The sequence below is a fragment of the Apus apus genome, chromosome 12, assembly GCF_020740795.1.
Source record: "Apus apus isolate bApuApu2 chromosome 12, bApuApu2.pri.cur, whole genome shotgun sequence".
In the NCBI taxonomy this organism is placed as follows: Eukaryota; Metazoa; Chordata; class Aves; order Apodiformes; family Apodidae; genus Apus; species Apus apus.
Genome location: NC_067293.1, coordinates 2,563,168 through 2,589,895, shown reverse-complemented (window position 1 = coordinate 2,589,895; position 26,728 = coordinate 2,563,168). Strand labels below are relative to the sequence as shown.

General features: G+C 39.3%; 1 protein-coding gene across 4 annotated transcripts; it reads left to right on the top strand.

Annotated features, from left to right (window-relative positions):
- PHF6 (PHD finger protein 6) lies at positions 1–26,505 on the top strand. 4 transcript variants are annotated; one of them, XM_051630173.1, is made up of 11 exons: positions 178–342; positions 5,185–5,363; positions 5,566–5,667; positions 9,245–9,378; positions 9,709–9,752; positions 18,472–18,638; positions 18,818–18,961; positions 20,275–20,379; positions 21,210–21,343; positions 21,971–22,100; positions 22,393–26,505. In XM_051630173.1, the coding sequence occupies exons 2-10, from the start codon at positions 5,226–5,228 to the stop codon at positions 22,098–22,100; spliced, it is 1,098 nt and encodes a 365-aa protein (XP_051486133.1). In that variant the 5' UTR covers positions 178–342; positions 5,185–5,225; the 3' UTR covers positions 22,393–26,505. The 4 variants fall into 4 exon arrangements, with proteins under 4 accessions (XP_051486136.1, XP_051486134.1, XP_051486133.1 ...); XM_051630176.1 differs by having other exon boundaries at positions 1–342; positions 18,475–18,638; positions 21,971–26,505; XM_051630174.1 differs by having other exon boundaries at positions 1–342; positions 21,971–26,505.
- Positions 26,506–26,728: the final 223 nt, after the last annotated feature.

The following is a 26,728-nucleotide window of genomic DNA, read 5'->3' as shown; positions in this document are numbered from 1 at the left end:
GGGGAAGCGGCGCGGGCGGCGCGCGCCTGCGCAGGAGGCCGGCAGGCCCCGCGCGCCCCCCCCCCCCCCCCGCCGCGCCGCCCCGCGCGCCCGCTGGGCGCCGCCCCGCAGCGTGGCGCCGTCGCGGCCCGAGCGCGCCGTGCGTGCGTGCGTGCGTGCGTGCGTCCGCCCGCTCGTGCGTGCGTGCGTGCGTGCGCTGAGCGGCGGCGGCGGCGGCGGCGGCGTCCCCTGCCCCGAATGAAAGGGACGGTCCCGGCGAGCGAGCGGCCGTGAGCGACCGGCGGCGACGGGGCGGGTGTGCCCTGAGCCGCGCCTCTCCCCGGCGCCCCACCCGCCGCACGGGTGAGTGACCGACCCACCGGCCGACCCAGCGCCCGGCTGCCTCGTTTGCCCGCCCGACGCCTCTTTGCCGCGCACCGGGGGCAGGCACGGCGACCCCCGGCCCGCCCGCCCGCAGCCCCCGCTCGCCGAGCGTGCCGTGCCCGCCTGCCGCCCGTCCCGGGCCCCAGCCAGCCGCCTGCCCCGCCAGGGGCGCAGCTCCCGGCGCCGCCGCTCCCGGGGCGCCCCCCGGGCCGGTGCCCGCCCCCTCCCCTCCCGAGCCCGCGGCAGCCGCTCGCCCCGCCCGCCTCGGCCCGCGCCCTCCTTCCCGGGAGGACCCGCCCCCCCCTTGTCTCCGATTCCCGTTTCCCCCCAAAATTTGGCGAGGAGCGCGGCGGGGGATCGCCCTCCCCGGCGCCCCGCGTCCCGCCGAGCCCCCCGGTAGGCCCGCTTGCGGGCAGGGCTCGGGCCCCGCCGCCCGCTGTGGCCGGGCCCTGCGGGGACGTCGCGGCCCTCCCGCTCCGGAGCCAGCTGCGCCGTGCCCCTCGGCCCCCGGGGAGGCGAGCGCTGCGGTGCCGTTATCGGCCCATCTCCCGCTGCCCGGGGAGCCTGTAAACTTTGGTGAAGCCCGGGCTGCGCTGCCTGCCAGACCTTCCTGACCGCGGGCTCCTCCAGGCATTTCTCGGTTACCTGCTCTAGCCTTATTGTTTAGACTTCCCAGGGCTGGGCCTCCCCCCTTCCTCCCGCCTTTGCCCCCTCTCTGGCTGCTCGTGTTGTTAAGGCAGGGGCACGGAGAAGTTCCTGGCTCACTTTTGGCAGTGGCTGTTCCGTGCTGTGTGAGCAGAGCTCTTGGATAACGATTTCCACGGGGCTTGTGACTTTGAGTTCTCAACTAGACACCTCCAGGATGCTTCTCCCCAGCTTTACCCCCTCTGCTTCTACAGAATAATGCCCCCCACAAGGGGTGATTATCCCCACAAATGAGGGAGTTCCTCGAGCAGTTAATGCAGTTTCTCTCCTGAGCATCTTGAGAAGATAAACACAATTATTTCTCTGTAGCTTTTCCTGCGAGTCCCAAGCACTTCTACGTGCTTAATGAAATTTTACACATCTCGTGGGTTTTCCTGGGGTGTCTAAAATTTTCTGCATGGACAAATTTGAATCCTAATTTTTGAAAATATAATTTAGTAACCATAGGGGCTGCGCAGCAAAACCAACTTTACATGAGAAAGTGAAGCATGTAGGTCACTGTCCTTGGGGGGAAACACGAGTGGGGCCTTCACTCCTGCAAACAGCAGCTCTTGAAGCATGTTTGGACAATAAATAGGGATTAGAATCCAGGTTACTTTCCGTTCTGCAGTGCTGAACAGTGTCTCCCACTCCTTCTTTGCCTGAGAGTCATTGAACTTGCACTCTCCTTGTACGAGTGGGAAGCTGTTGTCCAGACGTCAGTGAAGCAGGGTGCAAACCATCTGGGTTTGTAAAACCCTGCCTTCAAGGTAAAATAAAGGTGCTGCTGTTGGGGGAGGCACCGTGTGAATGCCTTCCTGGGCAGTAAGAAACTGGAATGCAAATGAACCCCAATGTTTGACTGAAGCATCACGGGATGAATTTCTTCTTCTGTGATTTTTGGGTAGATGTAACTTTTCAATTTTTTAGACTGAGCCTGTGGAAAGCATGTCTACATGCAGTTATGTTTTGTAGTGCCCGTGTTCCATTCTGGGAGAGATTGTGCATAATCTAGGCAGCGGTTCCACGGGACATCACATTCTGTGATCCAGTCTGTAAGACGAAGCTGACGAGCAAGATTCTGTCACCAGTTTATTTAAATATACTTATTTTATAAGTCTTACAAATTGTTTAGCTTTTTAAACACGGAAACCAGAAATATGGAGCTGGTTTTAAGCTGCTTGCTTTTTCTTCTTCCAGTGAAGTGTAGCTTGATACTTGGCAAACTGGATTAGTTGCTTTTGGGTGATTTAACTCAAGAGATGAAAACAGAATGTGGAGTGTTTGTGTTCAGAATTCTGGGTGTGGGGTACAGCTGTGTAACTTGATTCTTATTTTTCAGAAAATGAGTATTTTGTAATTTCTTTGGATAACAAGTGCATTTTGGCACAAAGAAAAGTGATCTCGGGGTAGTGTTTTTTCACCTTGATGAGAAAGCAAATGTAATTTAGGGAGGAGGGGTCTGCAGATGAAATGCTTCTGAAATATTTCTCATTCTCAGGTTGTTGTTGTTGTTGTTTTTTTCCTGCAGTCTTTAGAAATGTGTAAATAGAATTAAAAATGCCCAGTGATACAGAAAATACCAATGCAAGGAACACGGGATTGGAAAGAAAACTTTTTAGTTATTCTTTTCAAATGCTTTCAGAATAATTTAATCTGATGGTGAAAAGAATGTGAGTTTCCTTTCTGGTGTATCCTGGTACTTTTTGATCTGTTTGCGTTTTGGATCATTTTTCAAGTGTTACATTATTTATAATTGAATAAGTATTCAAAAACATATTCTTGGCTATTTTTTATTTTTATTTTTTTTTTAAATATTGGCATTATTTTAACTTCACTGTGAGTCTTAAAAAAATCTAATTTATGCAAAAGTACTTCAAGAAGTTGGGTCATGTCAGGTTCTAGTAGGGACCAGCCTCCTGGTGTCTGTTAGTGCACTGGGAGGCATAAAGTTGTGAGAACAGTCTTTATCATCTGCTTTCTTGGTGGAGAGTTACTGTTCTTCTAAATTAAAGATGATGAGAGCCACTTAATAAATTTTTATGTGTCCTATAAATTATTTGCATTTTCTGAAAGATGACATTGCTTGTTAAATTGAAGGATAGCTATTTTTATAGTAGTAATTCTGATTCCTGTAAATCAGTAGAACCCGTGCATGTGTTCAAGGAAATCCCTGATCTACCTTTTAAGAACTGCTGTAATTGCTGTCAATACAGTGATAATATAATCTGAATATAAAATGAAACGGGTAGACCCAAATGGATGTGTGTGCATATCAAATTATTTATACCAAAGCAATGATTTTAAATGATGTGGTTAATATATTCCTAACCCATCACTGTGTGATTTATGTTGAGCTATTGAATGTGACCAAAGAACATGAAATCTGATATTGTTTCCTACTCGTCTTTTATAGGTCTTTTTCCTGTTTCCGAATATCATAAAGTTAAAAAAAAAACATTTATAAAATGCCACATTTTAATATCTCTGTGTCTTTCCTCCATAAGCCATTCCTTCTTTCTGCTCAGAAGGGATTACAGAACAGTCTTGGTTTGTTTTTTTCCTTACAAGAATACAGTGTAGTGATTCTTTTGTGTTGAACACTTCAGAACTCTCCATCACCACTGCAAAAGGGTGTGACTAGTTGATCCAGATTGGCACATTTTTTTTGTGCAAATCAGCAAGATCTGAGGTCTGTGCATTCTTGTGATGAGTGTGTGTCCCCGGCGAGTAAACTGCTTTCCAGGGAGAAGAGGAAGCAAATGGAGCTGCTGGTAAAGCGAGGGCAGGACAGACACCTCCTGATGCAACAGTTAACTCTGAAAATCTGTCCGAACAGCAGAGTGAGAAGCTAAAAGGATCGTCTTTTAGTGACACGGCAGAGTCATGAGGTGGCTCTGCTTTCGGTTAGGAAGCAGTGCGTGGGCCCGGGGGGTCTGACAGCCCCCCATCTCACACCCAGCCCCACGCTTCCATCCAGACCAGATGGATTGCAACTCTGCTGCCACTTTGCATCTGTTTGGGTTGGTTTGGGTTTTTTTTTTTCCAACAGAAATGCCGAACTGTACGGTGGCTTTTCTTATTTAGATGAGTCTGGTGTAGACAAAGGCTGAGGAGGGTTGTTCCTGTTGCCGGTGGGGCCAATTCTGACAGGCTCGCATCTCCAAAGTAAAAAGCTGTAACCAAGGCTGTTTGAAGAGGATGGTGTCTTCTTTCTGGAGAGATGTAGAGACAAGTGAACACATACTGCTTCCTACTAGGCCAACAAAAGCACTTCTTAGGCATTCTCACTTTTGAACTTGCACTGTCTGCCTGATAAAGGGTTTGGGACCTCAGTGTTATATTTTAAAATGCTGGTAACACATGAAAAGTTTGTCATTCGTGTGGAGTTTAAGTTGAAGTTACTTTTCTTAGGTGAGAAGAGCAGCTCTCACACACTTACTGAAAACCAGGGTGGAACTGCTAAATTAACTGTGTGGCTTGAAAAGGTTTCCCTCGCAGCAGGGTAGTCACAGAGCCTTCTAAAATTTAGCTCTGTGATTAGCCACAGTGTATCTGTGAAACACCTAAAATGGTAACGTTTTATCTTATCTCTACCCTCATCTAAGAGGAGTTAACTCATCTGCAGCTTTGTGAGCTTTGATACTCAAATCCCCTTCTGGATGCTGTGCCGGACTCTTTGGGGTTTTCTTTGCTGCTGCTTTTGAAGAAGTTCACTAGCATGAATTTTCTTGCATGCACAGGTAGTTCATTTTCCTTCACTGTAACAAATAAGAATGGGATGAAAGAGTTGCAGTCACTTTTCCCTCTTCTGGTGGCTGTACTTGCACTTTCCATTTATTTCTTCTTTTCCCCATAAGTTTTATATTAGTATCCAAAGTTTTATAGTCATGGTCAAACTTTTTTTTTTTTTTTTTCTGGTCAAAGAACTAATCTGTCTTGCTGGTACAATGTCATAAAAAGTTGGCAAAATGCTGCCTCTCTTGGGTGCATGTTTATTTGGATATATTGCAGTAGTGTGAAGAAAAGGGTAAAAAGGAACTGATGGTTTTCAAGCAACCAACATTATATGGATAAAACTAAATTAAATTGCCTTTTCTTGGTGTTAACAACCTGATTGCACCTTTTTTTCTGTAGCATTGAGAGGATTGAAGTGGCATTCTAAGTCATTAAAAATCATGACAACCTCAGTTGGACAGAAAAAAGTCTCTTCAAGACAAAGGAAGTGTGGTTTTTGTAGATCCAATAAAGATAATGAATGTGGACAGTTACTGATGTCAGAAAACCAGAAGGTGGCAGCACATCACAAATGTATGGTAAGTAACCCACAGGAAAAGGAGAAGGAATGTAGTGAGCTATAAAAGACTACAAACAAATGAAGAACTCAACCAGCTGTGGCATTGGCACACATGATTAATCACTGTAATTTGAAATGTTTGTGTGTTTGATGTATGTAAGTGTTCTATATCACTCATATTCTTAGAGCTTAAAAAATAAGTTTTGTTTTTATAATTTTAGCTGTTCTCATCTGCACTGGTATCTTCACACACTGATAATGAGAGTCTTGGTGGATTCTCTATTGAAGATATTCAGAAAGAAATAAAGAGAGGCACAAAACTGGTAAGTCTCTTATTTTTGGTGCTTGGAAATGGAAGATGGTGTTTTCTTACCTTATATAAAGTTTAGCATGAAGTTATTCAATATATTATTTATATATTTTGTTGGTTTGGTTTTTTTAAGTGCTTTGTGTGAGCTCTAAGGTAATGGACAACTTAGAGAAGAAGATGTTGAAGTAAAATTTGTCTCAGGTTTAGGAAAATAAAAAACCTGCAGCAGATATGATTATACTTATATTGAAATGAAATTTAAGTATCAGTTAACCAACCCTTGTATGGTCCTTAGGAAAGGATAAAAATAGTTTATTTCATTCAGGTTGTTTTAGGAATTGTATCTTAATCATGGAAGTATTAAAAAAATTAATCCAGCATTATTATTTTTACAGTCACTTTTTTCTCATTGGCAAATGTAGAGGGTTGTAGCAGCTCTGCAGTTCTTTCCAAGTAAAACTGAAAACTCCTTTACAGAATGTGCCTGATTTTCCCTTTGATGGGCTGCCTATAAACAACAGCATTTCCTGAATTTATGTTTCTAATCCAGTAATTTCAGTTTAATATTTTCTGATAGATTTCAGAATGAAATCTATGTTCTAGGGACCTGATGAGAGTGTTATTGTGCCTTTACCAGCATTTGGCTTTGCTGCCAAAATCTGGTTTTAACTACTAAAGGTACTTTAATTGCTTTTTTTGGTACTGGTTTAAGAGATGATTCAATTAATATAGGCATTTTATGAAGTACGTGGGTACAGCAGTGATTACAGCTCAACCAAATTCATGCAGATGGAGCAGCAATGAGTATTGGTTTTTATTTCCCAAAAAGATAATTCAGAGACTTTCCTCAAAATATTTTTCACAAATGATCAATACACTCCTCACATGAAAAATGCTCAGCTTAGTTACTTAAAGCACTTAGGTATTCACCAGTTCTTGGACCACTAAGAGTAGCCTGAAGTATTATTACAGAACTATGGTTGTATAATAATAGTGCTTTATTTCATCCAGTGTTTCCTTTGAATCTTTTCCAATGCAGGGAACTTTTATTTGCTCTAATTAGCTGAAACATAAAGAAATATCTATGAAAAAGTGGTCTGGGTTTTGCTAAGGAATTTCCAAAGAACCTGGTAGTAAATGGAAGTACAGATCACAAAGAAAACTTTTGGATTCTTGAGTCTCTTAAATGCTTTTTGAAGGTTATTTCTTTGTGTGTCATGGGTGGTTTCTGTCTTTCTGCTGCTGAATCTCTTTCTGCTCTTTCACTGATGCCACAGCTGGTTGTGGATTCCCCCTCCCTAGAGGTGTTCATGGCCAGGCTGGATGAGGGCTTGTGCAGCCTGGTCCAGTGGGAGGTGTCCCTGCCCATGCAGGAATTTTGGAAGCTGATGATCTTTAAGGTCCCTTCCAACCTTAACCCTTCTATGATTCTACTCTATGTATTCCTGGAGCTTGCCAGCTCTACCTGTCAGGCACTTCTTTCAGCTTTTTGCTGAAAAGCTGGGTCTGGTTGACCTGGTAGATTCATAGTCCTGAGTTGTTTCCTATTTGGAGAGAATTTACAGGATAATTTTAGATCTTAGGTGCCTCATTTGTCTCGGTAGCTGTCAGAAAACTACAGCTCTGAATTCCTCTCCAGAGGAATCTTTCTCCCTTGGCTTGCAGAGGAAGCTTAAAGCTAAATGTTTGTGTTAGCCCAAATGCCCCTCTAAGGTCTGCTTTCTGTTCTAGCCTGTTCTTTGATGTGGGAATACACTGAGCAAAAATATCTCAGCATGGTGCCCTGGGTTGGGTAATTATATTGGTAGCTTGGTCTGGATTTGTCTGCTGACATGTCTGAGGTAGCTGCCCTCCCTCAGGAGGTGCTGCTGCTGCTCAGGGATGCACCAAAAACTGAGGCCTGGTCATCACCAAAGTACCTTTCTGATGGTAATATATTTCTGTCTAAGTTTGTAGGTTCAAACCTTAAGAACCCAGTCCTATAAACTTGTGAAGTCTAAACATGTGGGTGTACAAGGCACATGTATTATTATTACTGTTTATTATTATTATCATCATCATTATTATTATTATTGTTTTGTTTTATTTTTATTATGATTATTATCATCTTTATTAACATTACTATAATTGTTATTCCTCATATAGCTTGGGAATTAATTAATCTGTTGATAGTGACCATTTGGACAGCAGGATTTGTCCCAATGGAATGAATATTATATTACTGTCAGGAAACACAGACCAATAAATCAATATAAAAATTCCTGTGGTTTGTTCTCTTCGTGCATTGTGGTGTTCATAAAAAGAAAGTTTTCTTTTAGTCATTTCTGGCTTTCAAAATACTGAAGTCCTGAGTAAAATTGATTGGATGGGTATAAATTCAACATAGGCTTTTAAAAAGAGCTTTGGTCAGCCATTCTTATGTATTAAACCATAATATCTAATATATTTATGAGATAAAATACCCATACAAATTAGATAACAACTATGAAGCAGTATATAACTGCACCATTTTGGAGCTTGCAGAGGAGTAAATGGAGATGATCCAAGACTTTGACATTTTTACTGTTCAGCTAACTTTGTAAAAACTGAAAAGCAGGATGGTGATACATAACTTTGGTGGCATATTTATTTGGCATATTTGGGGCTAACAAGAAGAACTTGGCTAGTGCAGTGGACAGAAAGTGTATTCCACAAAGATAGATGTAGGGAGTATCTGACATTGCACACTTAGACTTAGGGATTTGGAATGATTTGTAACTTTTTGGAGGCATGGGTAAACATGCAGGATACAAACCAAAAGCTCTTGTCTTGGGAGGGGAGTTAATTGGGAAATTCTGACCTTTTGGGGCAAAATTATGTCAGTACGAAGTAGTACAGAGAAAAATATCAATAACATTGTGATACAATCAATTACTTCCTTTCCTGACACAGTATAAGGAGGGCAGTGAACAATTAAGAAGCATGAGAATTGGTGTATCCTAAACAATAATGAGTCTGATAGGAGAAAAATTATTGGGAAAGAAGACTAAAGCAACACGTTCCCATTTAACCTTTTCTACAAAATAAGTATGAAGATCAAAATTTGCTCTAATTGAAATAAATTCACTGTTTTTAACAAATATTTCACTTAATTCAGTTTATAAGGTAAATTTCCAGGTCAACAGTGTTTCTGACTGCAGGATTCACTGCCAAATGGGTGTCTTGTTGTTTGGTTTTTTTTAATCCTACCTTCACAATGTAATTCAGAATCTAACAGGTACAATTTATGCTTTGAACTTCTCTGTTGATACAAACAGGCCATCCTGGGGAGTGGGATGTTTAGCTGAATAGCTGTGTCACTTTCATCCAGCAGGGTTCCACAAAAGTAAATTACTTCTTCATTGAATTGGTAATTGACAAATGCTGGTTATTGTACAGTTGCATAATTGCAATAAATTTCTCCCTTGATTTTAAAACAAATTCTGAAAAAACCACCAGAGAGCAGGAAGAGCGATGCCAAGTGCAACCAGGAGTGGTAACTGGATTATTTTTGAACTCAGAAATACTAATCCAACAGCAACATGAATTCTGCTTTCTTTTTTTCTTTACAGATGTGCTCTTTATGCCATTGTCCTGGAGCCACCATTGGCTGTGATGTGAAAACATGTCACAAGACATATCACTACTACTGTGCTCTGCATGATAAAGCTCAGATAAGAGAGAAACCCTCACAAGGCATTTACATGTAACTATTCTCTATTTGCTCTGTTTACTTTTGTATTTATATTTCACATTCTTTGTTCTTTTTTTTTAAAAAAAAACAAACAAGAAAGCCAAACAAAAAGCCCCCACTTTGGAATCTAAGCAAAACTGTTGCCAAAAATAAATAAATTCTAATTATGATTGTGGCATCTGAAATAGTGATGTGCTAGAAAAGCATATTTGCACTGCAAGATTTGTGTATGAGTGAGTCTTACAAGTGGGAGAAAAATGTACTGGCATTTAAATTTAAAAGATGAGTAAATAATCTGTGAATCGTGACTGACTTGACAGTTTTCAACTACTTTGTTTATAGGATTTTATGTCGAAAACACAAGAAAACTACGCATAACTCTGAAGGTAAAATTATTCCATATAAATTTTTCCCATTGTAGAAAAATACTTGGTTAAATTTAATTTTTTTTCTGGAGAATAGAAATGTTTTCAGTAAAAATTAGGTCTCCATTTTATTTTTTTTTTTGAGAAACAATGAGTTCGGAAGCCCATCTGATTTCTGTATTTTCTTGAAAAATTATTGGTTGAGGTGGAGAAAATCCCAAGAGAGACATTTTGGGATTGTTTGAAAGATTTGATGTCCTGTTGAAACAAAGTTTGGGTGAAGTAGTGCATTCCCTTCTGGGAAGAAGCTGGCTTATATTTGTACTTAAATATTCACAATATTAAATGTCAAAATTAATACTTTTTCAGGTAACAGCTGATTTTGGCTATTGCTAATGTTCTTAAATATCCACCATTTTTTTAAACTATTAAATAGAGTTGAACTCTTCAAGTAAGAAGGACCCAGTAGTAAATGAAAAGGTTGGTGATCAGATCACTTATATTTCATTCTGATAAACAAAAATACCTGTTTGGATACATTCATAAAACTGTGCATCTCTGCAGGAGAGAGTAGAGAAATGTCTGAGGGGTGATAATGCCACAAATGAAGATAAATTGTGTGGTCTGTTAAAATTCCAGGTTTTTTTCCCTTTTCCTTTTTTCTGCTATATCTGAATTGGGTAGGCAAGCAGTTGTTAGTTTACTTTTTGCATTACTTTCAACTGAAGCGTCATCAGATTTAACTAATAAGGAGTACATGACTTTATTTACTGAAGATCAAATTTCATAAATTACTTCAGCCTTTTTTCTGCCAAATGGATTTTTAAGGTAATATGCAACTTTTAATGCCATGAGTAATAGATATATTAATTAATGGTAAGGTTCGGATGTTAGTTCAGTGTTCAGAAAGATATCAGAGGCAGTAGAAAATCCCAAATGAAAACTGTTAAATTTTTTTAGTCTATTTACATAATTATTGTCATGTATGTATGAAGCTCTCCGATTTTGCTGTTAGTAGGTTTAAACAAAAAAAGCAATATACATGTGAGACTAATTCTCCAAAGAGACAGGGCCACGTTATCTTGTAGTTTGGAACTTTGTTTCTTTGTTTTGGGGGTTGTTTTGCTTGCTAGCAGAAACAGAGTATGAAAGACATTTGAATCTAGAGCGATTAATCTCTTGAACCGATATTTAAGCATAATCTTTTACATTGATTCACAAATGGCCCTGTGTTTGACATCTGTTGAAAAATGCCTCCAATTCTGCATGGAGCCCAGTGCCAGTGGATGACTCTCTCTGCTTGGAATTCCGTGCAGGATCTGAACTTTTCTTTAGGGGTTTTCAGAAAGCATCATCTCCAGTTATATACCAATGGTATTTTGCTAGAGTGAAAACTAATTCCCTTTAGAAGACAGAAATATACAGGGTGGTTTTCAGAGTTTAAGGAGGGACTCTGGAGGGTTTGTTTCTTAGTATTTAAACGCTGAAGTTTTGCTTAGTGAAGTGATAATTGGATTATCTTGCATGGGGGGATTTATATGTATTTTGTTGGTTTATTTCTTGAGGAAAATGTCATGATCCAAGAGGAATTTAAATATGAAAGAATGGTGGTGTGTGAAACCAGAAAAGACTTGCAGAGTAGAGTGAATAGACTAGCTAGGGATACTAGATGCTAACACAGCTCTTTTTTTTTTTCTCTCTTGTTTTTGTTTCATTTTTGTGAATCCTTCCTCTCAGCAGTGTTTTTGTAACAGAACAGTTAAAGCTCCTCTGTGGTTATGTCAGTAGAGGTGCACAGAGGCACTAAAACCGAGTCCTTTATCATTGAAATGTATTGCTCCTGCTCTGGGATGCTGGTGTGGTTTTGGTTTTTTTCCTTGGTCATTGTAGAACATCTGGGATTTTATCCTTTGTTCTCTCTATCCAGATTTAATTGTTGCAGTCCAAATATTTTTATTGTGTCACTTCTATTAGTGGATGTTGGAACAGTTTTTAGGAGTGTTTGTTTTGATGAAGTCCAGTTTATTTTCTGTAGGCAGTAGTGCTGGGTAATGAGATTTTTTCCTTCCCTTTCCTAGAAAACAGATGCTTTGGGATTCATATTTGTTCAAGGCTGAGATCTGGCTAGTGTGCCTTTTGTTAGAAGTTCTAGTTTGAAAATAAAATCTGTTAACCATTTAATAACAAAATTTCTTGAGGCTGCATGGAAATATGGTTGGAATTAAGTTACCCATTTAAAACATAATAAACAGGACCTCTTAGATCTGATTTATTACTGCCATGAAGTTCAAGTGGTGCGAGAATTCATCAGACTAAGCATCTCTCATCAAGACAAAATTAATGAGCAATGGGAGTTAATTTTCCTTTCATTGACAGGAGCTGCTGAACTACCTTTTGTTTTCTTTCAATACATAAAAATATGAAATGTGGCAGGGAAGAGTTGTGCTCTTCAATTCATTATCTGTTTCAGCTGCTTATTGGATTGGTCCAATTTATGTATATGGCCAAGCCTTCAGGTGACATAGAAGAGGAAAATGGTATCTCCTCTATTTCCTTTGTGTATATATATATTTCAGAGTGATTCTTCTGTGCTGAGACCCCAGTAACTGGGGAAGGGACAGAACAGTGAGGTGCTCTCACTTTTGGCTCTGAGCTGTGGCTGTGAGGTCAACAAATCTCAAGAGCAAACCAAGTTACTGAAAGCTTTGTGTGTATATTTTTGTCTTGCTTGCAAAATAATCGAAGCTGAACTTCAGGTCATAGTTTAATACACAATTTAGGCAAGTGGTCTTAAGTTTTCAGTACCTAAGAGGTTACAGGAATTGTTGCCAGTGCTTTTGAGCTGTCCCAGCTAACTGTTAGCTGAATTACTGTTGAGTTTGATACAACTGCAATTATTCTTTTTGAAGAATAGAGTATTGTTGGACTAAGGTTTTGGAACTGTTTGTTGGAATTTATAGCAATGCACTGGAAATAATTTTAGAGAAATTAAAAATCTGGTATCTTTCAGTTCCCTGCAGGTGGGGCTGCCTAGGCCCCTGTGATAGATGTAAAGCAATTGAGCTCATCAGGAATAGTTTAATATAAACTAAGATAAGAATAGAATTTCATTCTTCTGTTGCATAGTAGTAAAACAGAATAATGAAGACACTTGTGTGACTATTGTTAATGTTTAGAACAGATGCCTGTGGGCATCTGTGGGGTCAAAAAAGAAAGTGTCCATAATTCCTATTGTAGCGTTACTCAAAGCCTCAGGGAATTATGTTTCCACCATGGAAATAAGGACATTCCCTGCCTCAGCATCATTTTCATGTTACTCTTAAGATCACTCATGAAATCTATGCTTCTCATACTGCTCAGTAAGTTGAGTCAGGATAATCTTCCCTGTGAGACCTACTTAGAGATGCTGCAATCTCTATCAAACCAAGGACTTTTTCCAAGCACTGTGAAAACCAGAGGCTGGCGGGAAAACCATCTGAAGCGTTTTGGCGTTATAGTTTGGATACATTCTGACTCATCCTTGGATTCTTTGATCAGTGTTTGCTCCTGGCTGGGTTTTCTGTGGAGCTGTTCCCAGCAGGTGTGGCTGCAGGCAGGCAGCAGAGTTTCTGTGGCTTTGCAGTTCAGAGTCACTTCCCTTCTGCTGCTGGATGGTGACAAGTTGTTCCGAGGCACTGCTCCCTCGCCCTCTTCTTGTCTCTCTCAAGGAGCATGTGTGGCATCTAATGTGGACCTTGTGTGTGTGTTGACATGATAATTCTCCTTCCTACCTAGGCAGGACATTATACAAGTAGTCAAGTCAGCTAACTCACTCTTCACAGGTTTATCATACCAGTTGTCACAAGCTTTCTGAAGATGCAGATGAGTGTGTTGTGTCTCTGCAGTCTTTGCCAAGTTTGCTTGGAAAAGCATTTAAATTGTATGTTTATGAAGGACTTTTTTTTCCACTTCCTGTGTTAAATGTACTTCATTAAAGAAATCATCTGAGGTACTTCATAACATAGATACTCTTTGGTCAAAACCAGCTTTTGGATAAGTCACCAGTTCCTTAAGGTACTCATGAAAAACATATTAGTGATGGGACCTACAAGGTAATTTTTTTCTTTTCCTTTCCACTCTTACTTTCTCCAGCTTAGATATGTTTCATGTAACTTGATCTTTTTCCATTAAAAAAAAAAAACAACACAACAAAACAACTAAAAATTACATTCAACATTTTGATTGTTAATTTCACATCATTTGCTGATAAAAGCTACTATCATTTCACGATCAGCTTTTCTGATCCTGTATTTGCTTGCAGGGTTTTTTATTCAGATCTCTGATTTTTATTAATGCTTATAGATACATTCACATTTTTGTTACTGATCAATGGCACAACAAGGTTTTCCAGGTTTTTTGACATCCTTTTCAATTTCAAATAAATATGTTGCCACATATGGTTCGTTGGGTTTCAGCCGTATTTTAAGGACATCTTTAACATGCTAAAGTACATTTTTCGTTCTCTGTTATGTTCCGTCTCTCTTCTAAAAATCTACAAAGGTTGATTTTGTTCTTTGTAATTTTTAGAGTTTCTCTTTTATCCCAAAAGCACTGTAAAACTTGAAATATACGTGTGATTTCAGATTTAGATAACAACATGTCTAAGCCACTTCCACATTCTGCATTTTGACTTCTTTTTAGATGCAGCCCTACTTGCAAATATATTTTGCCAGTCAGTTTTCTTTATCATCTTCCTCATACAGGCTTAGCCCCCTTCTCCTCTGGCTCACTTAGGCAATTGTTTAAGTTAATGTAGGAGGTGGATACACAGAGCAGTGTTAGCCTTTATTGTACACATCCTCTTTTTATTTCTTCTTTCACAACCTTTAAATCACTTAATTCTTTTATGACTTGGCTTTAACCTAGCTTTTGGAAAAGGGTGATTCCATGCATATTTCAAGCTGATGCAATGCAGAACAGATCAGTGATGTCTCAGCCTCTTCTCTGCCAAGCCTTGTTTAAAACAGCAAAACATCTTGATCCTTTTGCCTTCTAGTTGTGATCAAAGGAGAATTTTTAGATGTCTCCCTGAAGCTGAGTCTCCCTGTTAGCAGTTTATGTAACACAGCATTTTGCAAGTCTTCTTTCTGTGGTACTTTGTACTGCTCATGGATTTCTAAAATGCAATTTGGGGGCTTGTTGCTGCTCATCTTTCATCTGAATTTATAATACTGTGTTCTCAGGTGCGTTTGAAAATGTCGAATGTTTCCTCTTGCTTCCTACCCCAACCTCTCCTTCTCAGACCCTGTTGTCTTTTGAGTTTTTTTTTTTTTCAGATACAGCATTTAGGAACTTCTGAAGGAAGCTCCTAAGATACTCACTCTGAAGACTTTAGATATATTCATTATTGTGGTGATTTTAAAAATCAAGGCAGTAATGGGATATGGGATGGGGGGCAGTCGACAAAAATCTAGGGAATCTCAGGGGATTCAGAACAGGGCTGATATCCATGATAAAACATCGTCTGGTCAGGGAGGAGTTGAACAACTGTTTGTGTTTTCCTTAGTTCAAGCTGACATGAGAAGTTGGAAACACCCAACCATCAGATGCCAGGGAAACAGGGTAAGCTGGCAGTGGGCTTGAGGGGAGGGATAGAGCACCAACCAAATTGTATATGGAACAGACCATCCGAGGCAGGTGTATTTTAAAGCCGGTTGCAGTCTCTTCCTGTACTGTTATGCTAGCTCATAGTGCTGTAAAAATGAGAGGAACTCTTTAATGTTTTGAGGTGTCAGTCTTGCAGGTAGATGTGGTAAAGCAGATCCTCACATTGGGGTGGTAGTAATCTGTAGGTCCAGTGGGAGACCTAAATCTGCAAGGAATTTTATTTTAGAGAAGGGGTCATGTGGCATCTGGATTTCAGTGAACTCTACACTTCCTTGGAGGTACTCCTGTTGAGCACAGAAATGGGTTCTCCTTGGAGGAAAGCTGTGCAGTCTTGAGGTTTTGAAACATTCTAATAGATTTAGACTGAAAAATAGCTCTTAAGAACTTCCTCTGTAAGGAAGCCGTGACCTTTCTTATAAAAGGTTGGCTTTCATAACGTGTGCTCGGTGGTTAAACATTATTATTCACTTCCAGTTTTGAAAGTATGACTGCAGAGAGCTCAGGATGGGCTTGAATGTGATTTAGAAAACAAGGGTGAACTAAGAGATGGAAAACATTATTATGGTCTGCAGAATTGGTAAGGAGCTTTGGAATAAATAAGGAATGTTGGTGAGCAGTATGACTAGTTTCCTTCATTAAATACAGTAGGGAAATCAATGGAATGATTGTGAAAGAAATATTTTTTACTTCTTACGCATGTTATTTAAAGGGTCACAAATTCAATAGTCATGTTTTTATGAGACTTTTTTTTTCCAGAATGACCACCTGTGGTTTCTGAAATCTGTGAAAGTAGAAACAAAGATTCACAAATTTCTTTTAATACATTGATGAAGAGTTCTTATGATGAGGGTCAATATAAGAGAGAATTCTTGTCTTGGAAAGAGGATTTCAGGTTGTAATATTTGCTATATAGAGTCTGAGAGGCCCAACGTCTAAAATGTATAATATTGGTAAATGAAAAATAATGTGAGATGGTAAATTCTGAGAAGAAAATGTTACTTCATTAGTTGTCATAATGTGTTTTATTTTTTAAGAGTGAAAGAATTTGTGCTTTTGTCATTTCATTAGAAAATAATAGTGTATATATATTGAAGCCTAGGCTTGTTGTAGTAGATAGACTGATGTGTGTTAGTAGCAACTTGGGAATATCTGTATCTGCTGAATAATCTGTCAATTTGAGACAGATTAATTTGCAGATTTGTAATAATTTATTCTCAAATTGTTGCCTCTTTCTAACCATACAACAGAGTAAAGCTTTGGGGGAATTACGTTTCAGAGTCACCAGTTGTGATGCCTTTGGATTCGTTTTCTGTCCTTTTATTAATAAATGTGCCAGAACCTGCAGCTTTCTCAGGGATCAGCCTTGATACCTCAGGGACAAACAAAGCTTCATAGTGCATGGTTGTGTGCAAGGCCTTGGGCCAGTAGTTAGTTGTCTTCTGTTCCAAGTTGATGGCTGTGGGGTATGTTCAAGTCTTTGACTTCAAACTCTTGTGCAGATCAGTCCTTGCTAATCATGAAAGAGAAACATGATTTGATTTTTACGGGATAATAGGTAAGAAAGATGAGTTCTGGCAGAGCAGCATTTAGTCTCAAGATAAGATCACAGAACTATAGAAGATACCTTGTCTGGATACTAAGACCATGATACAATGGTGATAAGTGCCATAGCAATGCCATAAGAAGAATAAGAATACCACAACCACCACAGTTTAGTGGCCCGTTATCGTATAAAGTAGATGTTGCAAAGTTTTCACCATGAGGACAGTCCAACATTGGAATAGCCTCCTAAGGGAAGTGGTGGGTTCCCCCACACTGGACACTTCTAAGTCTCAGCTTGACAGGGTGCTGAGCCATCTCATATCAACTATAGTAGCACCTACAAAGGTTGGAGCAGATGATCCTTGAGGTCCCTTCCAACCTGACATTCCATGATTCTATGATTCAAACCTTCTGATTAGGATTTCTTTACATTTGGGGCCTCATAGTCATGTTTGTAGTTTGGATTTTGAGGAGCAAGTTCTTCAGCTCTATGTGTGTGTGTTTCTTCAAAACAAGTCTGCTGAAATATCTTTGCAGTTTGAGCAGGGGTGGGTGTTACATATTGAAAGAAGAAAGAAAGATGCTTCTATGAGCAGCTGATGACCAGGAAGGTTGTCAGTGACTGAATAAGGCTGGTTATTCAATATCAGATGTAAATTAACTAGATCATACTGGAAGCAATTTTAAATTTGAAGTATTGATCTGTATTAACTGTAGAGCTTTGAGTGATCAAAAGGCCAGTCTGCTAGAATATGGGACTACAGTTCTGTGCAGCATTCAGCAGCTGAGCTGACATTTTCAAAGCAACTTGTCAGACCTCTGGTATATCTGCATTAAAAATATACATTCTTCCATTCTTAGTGTTCTATAAATACTGTATCTGGGATATTGTCAGCGTGGATGATTTTCTGTGAACTGGTGGCTGTTTTATCTGTAGATATAAAAATACAAAAAATACACAGTAACTAAAATGAAATGTTAGGTTTGTTTCATGGAGACAAAATACTCTTCAGTCTTAAAATGATGTTAGTACCAAGAGGGGTGAATTTTTTTCTGAAGTCAAAAAGCATCAATTAATAAAGCAAGGAAAGAGGTGTTATTTAGAAACATTGACATCATATCAAGGGCATTTTACACTCAAGTCATGCTTCTTGAAAAAAAATAATTAAAAGCTTGGAAACATTCCCTGGTTTCAGTTGTAGTCTAAATAAGTCTTATTTTCAGTTGAGGTGAATTTATGTATCTGAGGCCACATTTTGGGTCTGGAAGTAGAAGCTGTAAGAAATACTAAACCTTCATATGTTATAAAGGAGCAAAGCTGTGTGATATGTATAAAGAAGCAAGTAATATTTTCAGGATCTGCAGTTTCATGATTGTAATAAATGGAAAAAATGGCTGGTTTTGTTTCTGACCAAAATACAGAAAATACAGGTTGTTTTTTCTTGTCTGTGGTTTTTGGTTATCTGGGTTTTTTTGTTCTTTGTTTTTTTGTTGGTTGGTTGATGTAAAACTTTTGAGAATGTTATTTGATGATGTTTTCTAACTTCTAAAGCAGATTTAGAAGAAAATATCAATGAACACGAGTTGGAGCCTTCACCTCCCAAAGGAAAAAGGAGGGGTCGTAAGGGAAAGCCAAGAAAAACTAATTTAAAAGGGCAATCAGAAGACACTAGATCTACGTCCTCACATGGCACAGATGAAATAGAAAGCAGTTCCTATGTAAGCAGTAAATATGCTAAACTTCTTAGAAGAGAGAATTGCATATTTCTTCTCTGCAAATATAATGTTGTCTGAAAATCTGTATTTGTCTGAGCCTCCAGCTGGTGGCCACAGGCTTTTAAAATTACAACCTTATTTGTAACCCAGCAGTATATTTTAGTAAAATGTTTTTCTTTCAGAGAGACAGGTCTCCCCACAGAAGCAGCCCCAGTGATACAAAACCTAAATGTGGATTCTGTCATGCAGGTGAAGAAGAAAATGAAGCTAGAGGAAAGCTTCATATATTTAATGCCAAAAAGGCTGCAGCACACTATAAGTGCATGGTGAGTAACAGTGCTGTTGTTAACTAGTCTGTTATGTGAATTGTGTCTGAATTGCTGTTTTAGATTTTAATACAGTACCCTCACATGTAATTATACATGAGTATTGTCTGTGTGCTGATGATCTCTTTAAGCACTGAAGTGTTGCAAAGTGAGCAATTCATTTATTTTCACTGCAGGCAATATGGATACAAGTTGGCTACGTGCTAAGAGACAGAATTAGCTCAGGGAGACTCTTTAGCTTATTAAAAATGCTCCCTTAGCATCTCAATGCATACACAATATTTAAAAACAGAAAACAGTTTTAGCTAAAAGAATCCACTCCAAAATAAAGTACCTCTACTTCACATACTTCACAGGCATTCAGACAAAAGCTGGGAAGGATCCATGAACCTCATTGTTTTTCTGACCATTGGATTCAGGCTATGAGTCTATAGTGGAACAGAGAAGTTGTAGAAAAGCTTTGCCTATAGAAGTGTCAGCCTGAAAAGAATCTGCTCATTTCAGTGAACATGAGCAGGTCATAGAATGAATCATAGAATGGTGAAGGTTGGAAGGGACCTTAAAGATCATCAGGTTCCAACCTCCTTGCTGTGAGCAGGGACACCTCCCACTAGACCAGGTGGGGTTATCTGTCACAAAACTTCTAGGAATAAGGCAGGACTTGGAGTAACAGGCCTCAGTGCTTCCTGTTGGGCCTCAGTGCTTCCTGTTGGACCTCAGCATGAGTAAATCATCCAGGCAATCTGTCTTCTTAGACAAAGCCTCACTAAACAGAGGGCTGGGGGGGCAGCTGCCTCAAGGCTAATTCTTTGCTGCTTTGTGTACCTGAGCATCAGTTTTAAGACAGTTTAAACTGAATATACCAGAATTATGATAGTGGAGATGGTTACTTATGTGCTCCATTGTCATCCCTCAGGGCTTTTCAGGTGTGTTGGCATCAGCTGTATCATGAAGCTGAATTATATAGATGTCACAGGGAAGGAAATGGAATATTCCTAAAAAAATTAGGGATGTAATTGCTAATATTGCCCATTTATTACTTTGTGTTTCCATCATGTCATTATTTCTTGTCTGCTCCTTTGTCTTTTAAAATACATTTATCCAAGGCAACCGGTATAATTAAAGCAGTCAGGTGCATATCAGAGGGAATACTCATCATACTAATTACTCAGCATGTTTTTTTTCCTAGCTTGTTGGTAAACCACATGCTGTCTGAGGTAATGGAAGGACTTGTTCAGTACTTGTTCCTGCACCTAAAAAAATTTCTAATCATGTTGGTGACCTAACATTATTTTGACTTGCTTGTTTTACAGTTGTTCTCTTCTGGCACTGTCCAGCTAACAACAACTTCAAGGGCAGAGTTTGGTGATTTTGATATAAAAACTGTACTTCAAGAAATCAAGAGAGGAAAAAGAATGGTATGTATCTGCAGAATGTGGTGAATGTGTTACTAATGCTGCTAAGGTGTATGTAGCTCTGTCCCCTTCCTTTTGTGAAATAATCTTTTCCATCTGCTGAACACAACATTTAAATGTATTTTTACCTGGGGGACAGGTAGCCAGATAGGAATAACCTTAAAAACTACTGTTGTTTGGGCATGTGGTGTTTAGGACTCTTTCTGACAATGTACATAGTCAATTTTAATTAAACTTCCTTTAACTGAGAGAGCTACAGGTTTGCATCCTGTGTTACTAAAAGCACACCGTGTAAAACTACAAATAAACTTAGGGAACATGTTCTTGCAGTGACATGTTTTCAACTGTTTTGATGTTTTAATAGAAAAATGTATTCAGGCCTCAGAGATGAAGATGCTGGTAAAATGTCACATTGTATGTTATTAACATTCAGGGTATTTTTAAAGTCCTAAGAAATGTATAGGGACGGGAGGAGAAAACAAACCATTCCTAACAATATTGTTCCTTGAAAAAAATAATTCAAGATTCTTCATCTATTTAACTTCAGTGGCAATAAAATGATCATGGAAATGCAGTAATATGTGCAATCATGTAGCAATTTTCAATGCAATGGACAAGTATATCCCATTGTTCATATTTTAATAGGTTAGTATGATATAGTTTCTGTTTTACAATGTCTTTGATGAACTGATCATGGGAAGGATGACCTGCCAGAGCCATTGCTGTGCTCCAAAGTGGTAGCCAGAACTATGAGGGACACTAAACTGAATACTGAGAGGCAAGGGACTGAAAGGCTGAATGAACAGTGCCATTCTCTTCTTTCTCCTGCACAGAAATGTACACTTTGCAGCCAGCCTGGTGCTACTATTGGGTGTGAAATTAAAGCCTGCATAAAAACATACCATTACCACTGTGGAGTAGAAGACAAAGCTAAATACATTGAGAATATGTCACGAGGAATTTATAAGTAAGGACTTCTGTGATTCTTCAGTTTATCATGAAAGTGAAGATATTTATTTCATGGTGCTTTTTCTGCCTAGCTTGTCCAGTATGTTATTAAAAAAGGGAATATTGTTTTATTTTAAATGGTAGTTTTAAGTAATTTTTGGCTTTGCAAAATATTCCAGTTACTCTGCTAACTTAAAATTCCTGTAGTATTATAATGCAAAATGAGGATATTGATTGATTTGTATGATATTTTCCTCGATTAATCTGTAAATTATATTGAGGAAACCCTGGATCATTTATGTCCTTATTTCTTCACACTGGTATGTTTTGTAGCCTGTTTGTGGTTTTTGGACCCTGTAACTTTGTCCTTGCTGGTGGAACTGCTGGTGTTTGCAGCTGAGTTGCCAGCGTGGCTGTGCCCACAAGAGGGCATTCTCTGAGCAGTGGAGCACCAGTTCTTCAAAACTCCTTTTGTTGGCTTGTCCTCAACCTTGTTTTCTTTCTCAGTTTAACTGATGCTTGACTGAAAACCGAGAATGAGTTAACAGGGTCAGCAAGTGGCTCATACCGAGGGGTCTGGGCTTGGTGGGTATTTTAAGTAAAATCCTCACTGGTGGTTTTTCTTTTCATTTTTTACTTGTGCTAGACTCTATTGTAAAAACCATAGTGGAAATGATGAAAGAGATGAAGAGGATGAAGAAAGAGAAAGCAAAAGCCGTGGCAAATCAGGCACTGACCATAATGACATTCCTCAGCAGCAGCTCAATGGAAACTAGGTATGGAAGTTACTCCTGACAGATCTGTTCCCGAGACGGAAACGCAATATCCATTTCATGTAGTTTATTGCAGTGAAGTATTTATATCTAGTGTATGCAGATAAGTACTTTTTATTGGCATACTGTAGAGGAATGGGGAGGTTTTGTTGCTTTTTAAATCCAGCTGACTTTGTAACAGTGGAAGAAGGGAGGCCCTCATTTCTGTTGCTAAATATAGATGTCATGTCAGAGCTGCTAAATGCTTTTCCGTACGATTTTAAATTTACTATTGTTTTCATCATTTTTTAAACAGGTTCAAGGGACAGAGTTATAGAACTGGGAATGGCTAAGACATCATAACTACTAATTCTTTTAAATTGTTTTCTAAAATCAGAAAAGGGTAGTAACTTCTTACTACCCAGCTCTGTTAGAAATTTCATTGAACTGCCTGAAACGTTCATGTGTGTGAGCCTTCAGTAAGTGGCAGAGTTTTACATGTCAATATTATGTAGTTTGTAGTCTGCAGTGTCTGGAAAAAAAATGAAACACTATATAAATGATATGTAATATGTACAGTGTCAAAAGTTAAGGCAGACATTGAAATGAAGTAAGATCTATATTTCTGGACTGAATAAAAACCTTAAGATTTGGAATGTGTAAGTCGTTTAGTGGATTCATGCAAGGAGGGAAGGTCTTAGCTAGTTTAATTAACAACGTGGACAAGCTGGTGGTGGCAACAAGCTGGTACTTTGTGAATTTTGCATTTTCTTCATACACAAGTGACGGAGGCGATCCATGGGAAAGCTGCTCTCTGGTTTTGCTGGGAAAGCTGCTCTCTGGTTTTGCTTGCAAAGCACACAGCAGAAAAGGACTCTGTGTGCACCGAAGCACGCTTGAACATTTCAGGTTGTTCCTGTTGGGATTGCTCATTCCGCCCGGCATTGTTGGCGGGAGATTTACTTGAGCAGCTGTTGGTTCTGAGCTGTGAGCTTTAGAACTCCTGCCAAAGGGCTGTAGTTCATTCTTTCCCCAACCACCCACCTCTCTCTGTGTCCCTGATTTACCAAGAACACTTCACTAAGTGTGATTAAAACCTTGCTATAGAAACGTTTGGACGCTGCAGCCCAATCTCTGTATAACTTCAGAGAGTTACAACTCTTAACTCACGATGGAATTTTAGCCACCATACCTGACGTCCATACCTCAAGTGTTCTGTGGTCTGTGGAACACTTCATGTTTTGTCCAGAATATGCATCAAGGTCCCATATTCTGTAAGAAGAATGAGGAAACAACCTTTATTATTTTTTTTTTTGCTAGATTGGTATTTATTTTTTAATCTTATGACCACTATATGAGAAACTTTGCTTATCATCCTTATTGTTTTAGTGATAATTTTTTTGTCTTTCTGTCAAGTCAACAATCATGTCATGGAATTCTACTTGCTAGAGTTTGATATTCCTTTAGGGAATAATCAGATCTAGGCTATACCAAACCTAACAGATCAGTCCTCTGACTGTTTTCAAAACACCTTGTCATTTCTAGTGGCTACTAGCCTCTTCAATTGGTCTGTTAAAGCACATTCTCAGACTTGCTGAAATAAAACCAAAAAGCTGAATCTAGTCCACATGTTTGTCTGTTGCTGTCGCATCACCTTCTTGTTTGTTTAGGGTTTTGATTGTTTCACTCTGAACTCTCTACCAAACTTCTGGATTTGAAGGAAGGATACAAGCAAAATACAGTGATTTGACTATAAACTGCTACAGTTCTTCTGTGATTGGTATTGCAAACACAGTTAATTTGTAACATGAGTTTCTGTAGCATTTTTTTACTTGTATTTTTAAAAGATTGAACGTATGTCCTTTGTCTTCTTAAGCATTCCCTTAATGTCTTGAGGGACTCAATTACTGTATATTGGAGTTTCTAACATTTTACCTGTTAGAATTCAACCACTTCTGTTTGCTCTCCTGGAGAATAATGCCATTTTGGAAAGAAATATTGCTGTGTACAGAAAATACTCAGTTATTGCTCTAAACGTGATGCCATTGATCATTTTTATTTTGTATTTGTAACTTTCAAAATTAAAAGCCTGACTTGAATTGCAATGACAGATCGGTTATTGAAATTGTCTATCCAGGTGTTTTGTTTCTCCTAGAGTACGAGCATTTTTCAGCCACTCAGAACAGCTTTAGAATGCAAAATAACATCCTTCAGTGTTTTAAAGTTCCTAGGTTTGTGCCTCAGACATGGCCCTCCCATGGAAAAATGGCACTTTGTTTGCAGCTACTGTATTTTAACCAAGGTTGCATGGGGTAGATCTGCCAGCATATTGATTGTATTTGAGACTGAGCTCTTAATTCTTAGTGTGCCAGTTGCTTAGTATCCTATTCAGTCCAATAATTCACCTGTTATGAAATAAATCACCCCATTCCATGCCTCAGAGAACCAGAGCAGCACTTCACCTTCTGGTGGTGGCAGAAAACTAGGTGGCTGGTTTCCCTGACCTCTTTGTGCTGAGATGGCCTGACTAAACTGTCATTGATTCAGAATTCATGGAAACTAAGTCAAAAGCAATTTATTTTTTTTTTTCCAGACAAGCCTTTTAATTTGTCAGAACTGACTTCAACTCATGTATGCTGGGTAAAAGTGCCTTACAATGTAAAAATTGTATTTATATGTTCCCAAGTAGCATCACCTGCTGGGGAGTGATTCTGTCGTGGTGTTAATATTTAGAAGAAATGTACCTCAGCAGTGTATTTACTGTACATCTCTTACATCCTTAATTGTAGTTTTAAAAAGCATGACAATGTATGATAGTATACAACATTTACATCCTTTTTTAAAGACAAAATACTGCCATTACTGTCTTTTTATGTGTATTTTAGCTTGGAATTTCAGACAGTCTGTCTGAAATTTTTTTTGTTTTTGTTTTGGGTTGTTGGCTTTTTTTTTTTTTTTTTTTGTAAAGCAATGTAATCCTTGCAAGCATTTATTGGAGATTATTCTGGAGCATCTACTGCCTTCCCAGAAATATTAGAAGTAATGAAAAGTGCTCTATAGGTGAAATAGGTATGGTTAAATTAGCTAGTTAAATTAATGCAGTCTATTTGTTACTGAGGTTTTTCTTTAATAGGCACCTTTGCTTTCATCTCACAATCAGAGAACTCATGAACTTAACAAAACTTGTCTTATGAAACTGGTTTCACTTTATTTAATTTTTTACCTGTTGTTTTTGGGTTTTTTTTTGGCCTTTGGGCATTTCTTTTGCTCACAAGAGCAGTGTGTGCTGTTTAAGACACCTGGAACCCTCTGAAAAGGGAGGTTTCTCCCCAGTTTGGTGTATCTCGACATGAACAGATCTCCCCAGCTCACTGTATCTCTGTTAACAGATCTGCCATTGTGCTATACCAGGGAAGGACTGGACCAAGGAAGGAGACAGGCATCAGAAGGTTAATGTTCAGATAACTTGAGGGAACAGCTGAGGTGATGCCAGAGTCTCAAGGAGTGATCCAACAGTAGCAGTGAACTGTGCTGTCACTCCCTATTAGGGCAGGGTGAAAGGCTGGTTCAGCGCAGCTAAGCTGGGATGAAGGAGATCAGTGATCAAAAGATCTGCTCCTTCAGCAGGTGTTGATCCACAGGAGGTTCTGTGGTAGTTACACCTGCACTCCACAAAGTCTGGTCTTCAGGGGCAAAAAGCTGTGCTGATCTAGAATGGCATGATTATACTGGATCTGGCCCTAAAATGTGGTATCAAGGAAGACAGCCTATATGAAAAATAACTTCATGCTCAACCAGAGTGAAAGAGCAAGAGGTGATCATCTATCTGAAATATCAGGTGATATGCAGTGCATTCCAAAAACATGGTTGGACTTGATGATCTTCAAGGTCCCTTCCAACCAGGATGATTCCACAATTCTACATTAATATGCTGAATCAGATTGACAAGAAAATTAATCCTCATTAGGTGAAATGAATCTTAAGAGAAATAAAAATACATTATAGCAACTAGTAACTCTCCTTCCACGTCACCAGAAAGAGATCCCACTGCATTAGAGATGGAGATGAACAAACAGAACACAGCTCTTGGTTTAGGTACTTGTTGAAGCAGTTTCTGTACATGCACACGTATGCACACTGATTAGTCAGCAGTGACATCTCAACCCTGAAAGGATCCTGGAGAACTGTTGCTTGTCAAAAAGCCCTCAGGTTAGGCTAACATTTGCAGCTTTTGCTCTAGCATACATTTGCATTAGGTGTAAAGACAAGGAATGTATGAAAGAAGGTTAAATGCATTCCTATCTGCAATGTTATGTATATTTTGTTCCTGTTATATTGGCTTTACTTCCAAAGTTGTAGTTTGCAGTATTAGTTTCTTTTTATTGGTATCCTTGCATATATATATTCAATAAATGAGTTATGAATTTCATCTTTGCATATCTGTCCTTTTTCTGAAAGTATAACTTTAAAACTGGCATTTCATGCAGAAATGCAGCATGTCCTACTGAGGTAACAGGCCCATGAAGATCTTGCCAGGAGGGAAGTGAGAACGCACACACGGGATGCTGCTTGCCCAGTGCTGACTCCATCTCTCTGCATTCTTCCTGGCTTGGTGCCATGGGTGAGCTGCTGTGCATTTGCCACAAGCTCCT

Bases quoted from the DNA above. Each gene is read 5' to 3' on its own strand.
- PHF6 (XM_051630174.1), top strand. From the start codon at position 5,226: ATGACAACCTCAGTTGGACAGAAAAAAGTCTCTTCAAGACAAAGGAAG. The intron at 5,668-9,244 runs GTAAGTCTCTTA...TTTTCTTTACAG, and splicing joins TAAAGAGAGGCACAAAACTG to ATGTGCTCTTTATGCCATTG. The intron at 9,379-9,708 runs GTAACTATTCTC...CTTTGTTTATAG, and splicing joins CCCTCACAAGGCATTTACAT to GATTTTATGTCGAAAACACA.